The following is a 9,708-nucleotide window of genomic DNA, read 5'->3' as shown; positions in this document are numbered from 1 at the left end:
ACACACACTCCCAATTGGATTGTGGTGCTCATCTCTAGCCACAGAAGCCACCATGCTTATCCCAATATGCTTACAAGTATTACGTTAGTTCAGGTATGTTTCCGGTGAAGCCAAGGAGCTGGAATGCTCTGGTCTAAGGGTTCTGCGAGGCCGCTGTCTCCTAACACAAGTGACTGCATGTGACAAGGCTTTCGATGTGCTATTTATAGGCATAAGTCAGTATTTGTGTATAACCGCACGGCAGGCCATGAGTGTGTCATCAAAAGCAGGGCAGTTGATCCTGTTGTTTCCTTTAAGTGGTTGAGGGGTCAGAGAGAAGGTAATAATCTTCCTCCCCACTGAAGTGGTAGATGCAGAGAGAGAAGCGCGTCCGGGTGGGGTGGGGAGGGGGTGGCTTCAGTGGTGCTTAGCGTCTAGCGCGGACTGTGTACTGTTGGTGCTGACCGCTGTCATCTCTGGCTCAGGCCGGGTGAAGCCCAGTCATTTCCCCAGTCCTGTCCCCAGTCCCGTCCCCNAGATTGTCATTCACTCCAGTGTTTGTTGGCAGCTGGTCTGCGCCCCGGGGGACAGGATATGGGTTCAGTCCTAGAGAATCCAAAGGAAAAGCCCCAAAGCCGGATTTTTTGTTTGTTTTGGTTGGTTTTGGTGGTTGTTAGGGGAAGGTCCGAGGAAGCGCCACAGCAGAGGTGACCTTTAAACTGAGACGGGAGGCCAGAGACCTCGGCGTTAGGGTCAGTCACTGAAGAGGAGGCCCAGGCCGGGCGGGCTCTCTCTCCCAGTTGGATTGTGGTGCTCATCTCTAGCCACAGAAGCCACACACACACACACACACACGCGCGCACACACACACACTCTCTCTCTCTCCCAGTTGGATTGTGGTACTCATCTCTAGCCACAGAAGCCAGTGACCCCTTACACACACACACACACACACACTCTCTCTCTCTCTCTCCCAGTTGGATTGTGGTGCTCATCTCTAGCCACAGAAGCCACACACACACACACTCTCTCTCTCTCCCAGTTGGATTGTGGTACTCATCTCTAGCCACAGAAGCCAGTGACCTCTTACACACACACACACACACACACACTCCCAATTGGATTGTGGTGCTCATCTCTAGCCACAGAAGCCACACACACACACACTCTCTCTCTCTCCCAGTTGGATTGTGGTACTCATCTCTAGCCACAGAAGCCAGTGACCTCTTACACACACACACACACACACACTCCCAATTGGATTGTGGTGCTCATCTCTAGCCACAGAAGCCACACACACACACACACACACGCGCGCACACACACACACTCTCTCTCTCTCCCAGTTGGATTGTGGTGCTCATCTCTAGCCACAGAAGCCACACACACACACACACACACGCGCGCACACACACACACTCTCTCTCTCTCCCAGTTGGATTGTGGTGCTCATCTCTAGCCACAGAAGCCACACACACACACACACACACGCGCGCACACACACACACTCTCTCTCTCTCCCAGTTGGATTGTGGTGCTCATCTCTAGCCACAGAAGCCACACACACACACACACACACGCGCGCACACACACACACTCTCTCTCTCTCCCAGTTGGATTGTGGTGCTCATCTCTAGCCACAGAAGCCACACACACACACACACACACGCGCGCACACACACACACTCTCTCTCTCTCCCAGTTGGATTGTGGTGCTCATCTCTAGCCACAGAAGCCACACACACACACACACACACGCGCGCACACACACACACTCTCTCTCTCTCCCAGTTGGATTGTGGTGCTCATCTCTAGCCACAGAAGCCACACACACACACACTCTCTCTCTCTCCCAGTTGGATTGTGGTACTCATCTCTAGCCACAGAAGCCAGTGACCTCTTACACACACACACACACACACACACTCCCAATTGGGCGGGGACCCTGCGCAGAGGCGCTGACGTTTGTGTCCCGGTCACGCGGCGGCGCGGAGGCGGCATTCGGGGAACAAAGTGGAGAGCGGGGGAGTCGCAGCCGCTCGTTGTGCGCTCCGCCCTGGGACCTTTCTTTTCGGGCCACTTGAGCCAGGCTCAGGGAAGTCCCAAATCGTGGAAGCAGAGGGGAGTGATGTTATTTTTTCGAGTGACTTTTAGGTACCAGAAACTGACTTGTTGAATAGTTTGGAAAGACTAAATATCGCACTTCTTGCTTATTTCATGCACTATCACTGGTGATCGTTAACATTTGGCACAGTTTACAGGGTGGCCGACTCTCCCTGGTTTGCCCGAGACTCCCGATTTTAGCACTAGACGTCCTGTGTCCGGGGAATACCCTTCTCCCTCAGCCCTGGGCAAATACTGAAGTTGGTCACCTCGTTCGTCCACTCTTCAACTTGGAATTAGGACGCTGGTCGTAAGTCGAAGACGGAGGCTGCAAACCCGTACAGCTGATTCGAGCCTTTGACCTGGAAGAGACAGCCTAAGACTGTCAGAGATAGCTAACTTAGAGAAAGAGGACATGGTGTCACCATCGGGCAGGGGAAGGATCAGCAGCTTTCGAAAACACAGTTTTGCGTGCAGGATAACCTCGTGGTCAGGAGCGAGGTCTGGGTTCTCACTGCTGCGGATCAAACATGACTCTGCTGTCACGAGTTGTGTGATCTTGGGAAAGTCACTCTATGTCTCTGTGCCCACGTATCCTGAGTCAGAAAGTAGGAATGGTATTAGCGTTTATCTCATAGGTTTGTTGAGAGGATTAAATCTAGCAAATGCCAAAATGCTAGCTGCTGTCAAACCTAGGTATTAGTGTATTTTGCCTATTAAATGGTTTGCACCGTTTCCTTGTTTTGCTTCATATACCTGGAAAGAGAAGTTTGGGGTTGAAGCTGGTTTTCTTGAAAACGTTAATATGTTTATAAGAAGTAGAATATTAAATATTCAATAAAACAAGGAAGAGATTGTAAATCCAAACTATTTGATTTAATATTAGGGCAAGGTGTTGACTATGGTTTCTTAGTGTTTCCTTAAAAGTTTTCAGGTATTAAGTATATGCTCCCATCTAAACCCCTCAGTTGAATATAATAATATTTAACTTTATTAAGTTTTCACTTAAATTAGGCTTATTTTAAAATTACCTTTGATCTAAAATAGATTTTGGTGTGGGTAAATCGAACCCATACATATATAGTTATGTATTTGTTTAGAACAGGTAAGTAACTATAAAGCAGTGTACCCAAGTTTCATAAACTTTTGAGAGAGTTGTTAATGTTTTTGGTTAACATCAAGATTTTAACTTGACACAGAATTTTTTGTTGATGTGTTGGGATTGTAAAACAGTAGCTATGGCTAGAACCTTAGGGACCTAGGATTCTGAGAGAATAGAAGCTGCTTCTTATTCTTTCTCTCCCAGTGCCAAGTATAGAAGGTGACCAGTAAGTGTCTGTTGAACTGAATTTGACGGTAGTCCCTGCTCTAGTCCTATTGCTTTGGCCTTCTTGGGTCATCTTTTCATGCCTGCATTATTACAGTCACCTCCTAACTGATCTCTCAGCTTTAATTTGTCCTCTCTCCCCATCCTCTTCTAATTCATAAAATAAAGGTTACTTTATAGCAAATTCCGTCCTATCAGATCTCCTACCTAAAATCCTTTAAGCTCCCTTGGGGCTCAGCCCTTCCTAGTTGTAGGATTCCAAGGGGTGCCTGTCACACTTTCTTAGAGACAAAATGATAGCCCTGCCTACCTCTCCTTTCTCTACTCCTGCCCTGACGCCTGAATTTTAGTCGTCTTCTGTACCTTCTAGAGGCCCTTCAAATGCGCCATGCCTGTCTTATAATACTTAATGTTTTCTCTCCTTTCTTGTCCTAACCTACTTCGCAAGTACTTTAAAAACCTGACCAGTTCTTCGTCTCTTTGACCTCCCCATCCCCACTCATCCCACACCAGATGTAAATGATTTCTCCCTTCTTTGTGCCTACAAGACTCTCTTTAGTTTAGCAGTTACCACACTGCACCTCCTTACTTGTTTATTTCTTCCCACCTCCCACCAAAGCTCCATGAAGAAGGAAACAGCATTTTTATTTTTGTTTCCTTCCTAGTAGAGTGCCCTACACATAGTAGATCCTCAATAAATATTGATTGAGTGAATGTTGGTTAATTCTTAGGTAGATATGAAATATGTTTAATCATAATTATCTTTGAATAATATTAATGTATGGACTGTTTGGAAAATTAAACACATGGGAAAAATATTCATTTATTCAAACATTTGTATGTGTCTACTATGATAAGATCTGGAGCATTTCTCACAATGGGAGGAGAGAACAGGGAAGCATACATTTATCAAAGTACTTGTAATTTATCACTTGTTGTTAAAGATATCATTAGAAGTTTGTTCACAGGATAACAAATACAATGTATATTTATTCATTATGGGCTGAGCTTCGAATGTTTTCCCTAGAAATGATACTGACAGTGAAATTAAAATCTGCATTCTAAAATGTGTGAGAACCATTCCTGTCAGAATCGAAGTTGATCGTTTCTTTTTGTTTATTAGACGCTTTTCCTTCCGTCCAGAGCCAGATCCTTATTGTCAAGCTAAGTACACTTTCTGTCCAACTGGCTCACCTATCCCAGTTATGAAGGGTGATGATGTCATTGAAGTCTTTCGATTACAAGCCCCAGTATGGGAATTTAAATATGGAGACCTCCTGGGACACTTGGTAAGGATGCATTTTGACCTTGTAGCTTTGGTTAATCAAATGATTTGGTTATTAAGTTGATTTAAGGGAGTAATCACTATTCACATGACTGGTTTTAGTTCATGTTCACTGGTGTTCCTCCTAGCATATTTAAAATGAGTAGTCAAAGATAGTTATCAGATTTTGTAATCCTGACAATAACAAGTATTGGTTATTAAGTTGATTTAAGGGAGTAATCACTATTCACATGACTGGTTTTAGTTCATGTTTACTGGTGTTCCTCCTAGCATATTTAAAATGAGTAGTCAAAGATAGTTATCAGATTTTGTAATCCTGACAATAACAAGTGTAATCGCTTTAATTCCTTTTAATATTATGAATCTGAATGCAACTCCCTACCTAACTTCTGTACAGTAAGAAGGGAGGAGGCACTACTTCATTTCCATGCCCCTTTAGTAGCTGCTTTTCCAGGTTAGTTCATCGCCCTGTGAGGTATATGGAGTTCCTTCCTCAGACTGTGGCACGGAACCTTCTTGTACTTAATCTCAGGTGTAAGGAAATTACGAGCATGTCCACGTAGCATACACCTTTCCTATCTGAGATGAGCTGCAGTGGCCAAAACCAGAGTGGATGAGGGCCTGGAGTTTGAGGGGCCACAGAGTGGACACAAGAACAGCAGCACCGAGGAGGGACAGCTGAGCACTTGTTGTACTTTGCTGTGCATTTGTGGCTCACCACATTTTCTCCCATCAAGCCGCATGGTTACTTCACAAATGGTTTTATACATGCATTATCTTTACACAGAAGATTATGCATGACGCCATTGGATTCAGGAGTACGTTAACTGGCAAGAACTACACAATGGAATGGTATGAACTTTTCCAGCTTGGCAACTGCACATTTCCCCATCTCCGACCTGAAATGGATGTCCCTTTCTGGTGTAATCAAGGAGCTGCCTGTTTTTTTGAAGGAATTGATGATATTCACTGGAAGGACAATGGGACGTTAGTTCTAGTAGCGACTATATCAGGTAGGTTTCAAAAATATGGCAGTGTTTGATGATAGCATCAATATCCAAGTGAAAGAAATTATTTCCGTTGAGGCATTTCAGTAATGTTCTACTACTTAGAGATCATTTGTAAAAGGTACTTCTGGACATTTTTGACCCAAACTCTTACTCATGCAGAGTTTTACCTATAGGTGAAAAGTAGCTTATCTCCGGCTCTATTCCCATGGTAAAAATGAATGAAATTATAAAATGCTTTATACAATTAAATTAGACTTTCTAAATAAAATAGGGAAAGAAAATCCATAAAATGCCTGATTAAAGGACCTGTTAACTGTATCTGAAAAAAATTCTTAGTGATGATATATTAAGATATTTTTATGTTAAGAAATAATAATACTCATATGGACTTACTGAGGGCCTGGTACCATTCTGAGTGCTAGACATACATCATATCATTTACATCACAACCACCCCTGAGAACAGTATCCCAGTTCTAACAAAATAGGCTTTATATTATTCTACAGTTTTTATTCCATAAAATTGGTAAAGGCAGGAAGTATTGATTTTATGGACTCAAGTTGGAGTAACCAAAGAAAGGTTTGCACACAGCAACAAAGGTGGAATGTTGGGGCTTAGGTCTCTTAGGCTTTTTAAATGCCCAGATGAAGGGTATAACCATGCAGAGTATGGTGTTTTCTAAATATTTGAAGAGATTCTTCTGCTCTGGTGCAAGGTGGTAGGAGAGAGGGTTAGCCATCCTGAAGTCTGTGAACTTGGCCAAAAACATTTCCAGTTTAGTTGATTCATTGGAATAATCTGTGTGGTGGGTGGGAAGGTCATCAGCAGCCTCCCAGCAGCTGCAGATGCAGGGAGAAAAGGGACATGCCAAATCCTCAGGGTGGGTGGGGTATGGTCCTTGTTCTTGGAGCATTAGCAGGCCAGCCTTCTAGAATAGCTGCTCCTCAGACAGTTATTCCCACTGCATGCATACCGTGCTTCACAGCAGAAAAGATCCACATTTTGCCCTCCTCAATTTTGCTCATAGTCTTTGCCCATTCACCTTTTCCTCTTCCATGATTCTTTCCTTGATTTCCTTTTCTCATTTGCCTCCAAATCCAAGATTTGTTGAGTGGAGCAGGGAAAGAGATCTTCTACATTTGTATAATTATGCTTTGACTATAGCTTACACGATTACAGAATTAGTGTATAAGACTTCTCTTTATACACCTATTATAACAAATGTTTATAATTCAGAAATACTTGTGCCTTAAAGAATGGAAAAATTGGCCGAGCTTGGATTCCTGTTGTGAGACGTTGGTTTAGAAATTCAAAAACTATTCTTTACTCAAGTGCATCCGTGGTCTTAATTAGGTTAGAACATTTTACTTAAATCTAACATGATTAGCTTTGATGCTTTTACATAGATGATTTTTTTTTTTTTTAAACCAGGAAACATGTTTAACAAAATGGCAAAGTGGGTGAAACAGACAATGAAACAGGGATTTATTATGAGACATGGCCTGTTCAAGCCAGCCCAGAAAAAGAAGCAGAGACCTGGCTTGAATCCTATGACTGTTCCAAATTTGTATTAAGGACATATGAAACTATTCTTTACTCAAGTGCATCCGTGGTCTTAATTAGGTTAGAACATTTTACTTAAATCTAACATGATTAGCTTTGATGCTTTTACATAGATGATTTTTTTTTTTTTAGACCAGGAAACATGTTTAACAAAATGGCAAAGTGGGTGAAACAGGACAATGAAACAGGGATTTATTATGAGACATGGACTGTTCAAGCCAGCCCAGAAAAAGAAGCAGAGACCTGGTTTGAATCCTATGACTGTTCCAAATTTGTATTAAGGACATATGAGAAGTTGGCTGAACTCGGAGCACCATTTAAGAAGATAGAAACCAACTATACAAGAATATTTCTTTACAGTGGAGAGCCTACTTATTTGGGAAATGAAACATCTGTTTTTGGGCCAACAGGAAACAAGACTCTTGCTTTAGCCATAAGAAGATTTTATTACCCCTTCAAACCGTATTTGTCAACTAAAGAATTCCTGTTGAGTCTCTTGCGAATTTTTGATGTAGTGATTATGCACAGACAGTTCTACTTGTTTTATAATTTTGAATATTGGTTTTTACCTATGAAATTCCCTTTTATTAAAATAACGTATGAAGAAATCCCTTTACCTAACAGAAACAAAACGTTCCCTGGTTTCTAAAACGTTAGGGCTGGCTAGTTAGCTCAGTTGGTTAGAACACAGTGTTATAACACCAAGGTCAAGTGTGCGGATACCAATATCGGCCACAAGCAAAAAAAAAAAAAAAAAAGTATATATATAAAAACCTTAATTCTACTGCTCTTTTTTTCTATAACCACCAGCATGTCAGTTTTTCAGGAGGTAATTTTATATTTGTGTATATTGTGGATTTCCTAGCCTTTATTCCTTGGGGCATAAGGGAAATGCGTGTAGGCAGAACTGCTGCATATTATCTCAGGACTTTTCCCTTGCTATATTGGCCAAAGTGAGCACATTAGGTGATCATGGTTTACAATTTCCAAGCCTTTGTTGATATGGAGAATTATGGTTCATATCAGATATGTAGGATCTTTGGACCCCAAATTTTAAAATTGTGGATATAGAGTGCCAAGATTTTAGAAATACTCTCAGTGACAATTTTTTTCATGGTGGGAGCTACTTTTTCTGGTACGGAAGTTTTACACTTTTTCACTTAAGTGTTTTTTGGAAGTTTAGACTAACTTTCCACCTTTTATAACTTTTAGAACCGTGTCTAGCAGTCTGATTGCATTCCATCCATTTAATTTTAAGGACTTGTTTGGACACCATAGCTGGAGTGGTTGTGCTTCCAGATGTGGTAAATACAGTGTTAAAGAGCACAGATTTCTGGCTAGCATTTTGGATGTAGCTAGTAACTTAACTTTTGTGATTTAAGCAACTTAATATCTCTAAGCCTTAGTTTCCTTATCTCTAAAATGATTCATCTGTCAGGGTTGCTGTAAAGATTAAAATCATGTATGTTTGGCATAGTAAGGTCACAATGAATGGTAGCTATAATGATTAATCACAGAACAGACTGTCGTCCTTGATCTTTCCTAATGTAGTTTTGTGTCAGTCTTTCCTCATTTGAACTGATAACATGGTGGTGCTTCAGCGGTTCTTCAGACATCTGGGGCAAGGAGGTATCTGGCTGCAGACAATGCATGGAGAGACAGGTACTTTCTGACTCCTTCACTGCTTCCTGTAGTTCTCCCTCCTCCCACTAAAGCTGCCAGCACGGGGCAGGCCTGTGGCTCACTCGGGAGAGTGTGGTCCTGATAACACCAAGCCTACGGGTTCGGATCCTATATAGGGATGGCCAGTTAGCTCACTTGGGAGAGCATGGTGCTGACAACACCAAGTCAAGGGTTAAGATCCCCTTACTGGTCTTTTTTAAAAGCCTGTGGCTCACTCGGGAGAGTGTGGTCCTGATAACGCCAAGCCTACGGGTTCGGATCCTATATAGGGATGGCCAGTTAGCTCACTTGGGAGAGCATGGTGCTGACAACACCAAGTCAAGGGTTAAGATCCCCTTACTGGTCTTTTTTAAAAAATAAAAAGCTGCCAGCACAGTGCAAGAGGGTGCACATCCCAGAGACAGGTTTTTGTCAAGGATCTCCAAGTAGCTGTGCTTTCATTAGGGCCATCAAACAAGCTTTCAAGGTCCTTTAAGTATTTGATGATCAACTGGACACACATGTTCTTTCTATTCATGGAAAAACACAACAGTAAGGATGGAGCAGAGATGAAAGAAAACAATGTGTTTAATATGTAAATGTACCAATTATATTGTTCAGTTTCAACTAATGTTTGAGTGCTTCCTGAGAGGTTAGTACATTATCACTGTACTAACTAGCTCTCATAAAAAGCCTAATTGTAGATATTATTTACCTGATCCAAATGAGTAAACTGGGGCTTAGGAAGGTTAAGTGATTTTCCATGGTGACCCAGCTAG

General features: G+C 42.2%; 1 protein-coding gene across 1 annotated transcript; it reads left to right on the top strand.

The window, feature by feature from the left end:
• The first annotated feature begins 2,043 nt into the window (after nt 1–2,043).
• CLN5 (ceroid-lipofuscinosis, neuronal 5) lies at nt 2,044–7,972 on the top strand. The gene is made up of 4 exons (XM_008570268.1): nt 2,044–2,690; nt 4,533–4,698; nt 5,482–5,707; nt 7,405–7,972. The coding sequence occupies exons 2-4, from the start codon at nt 4,615–4,617 to the stop codon at nt 7,914–7,916; spliced, it is 822 nt and encodes a 273-aa protein (XP_008568490.1). The 5' UTR covers nt 2,044–2,690; nt 4,533–4,614; the 3' UTR covers nt 7,917–7,972.
• Nucleotides 7,973–9,708: the final 1,736 nt, after the last annotated feature.

The sequence above is a fragment of the Galeopterus variegatus genome, unplaced genomic scaffold (assembly GCF_000696425.1).
Source record: "Galeopterus variegatus unplaced genomic scaffold, G_variegatus-3.0.2 Scaffold587, whole genome shotgun sequence".
Lineage (NCBI taxonomy): Eukaryota > Metazoa > Chordata > Mammalia > Dermoptera > Cynocephalidae > Galeopterus > Galeopterus variegatus.
This window is presented reverse-complemented; position numbering and strand designations above follow the sequence as displayed.

Coding starts and splice junctions, on each gene's coding strand:
- CLN5 (XM_008570268.1), top strand. CDS start 4,615: ATGAAGGGTGATGATGTCATTGAAGTCTTTCGATTACAAGCCCCAGTA. Junction 4,699..5,481: donor GAGACCTCCTGGGACACTTG/GTAAGGATGCAT, acceptor ATCTTTACACAG/AAGATTATGCATGACGCCAT. Junction 5,708..7,404: donor TCTAGTAGCGACTATATCAG/GTAGGTTTCAAA, acceptor TTTTTAGACCAG/GAAACATGTTTAACAAAATG.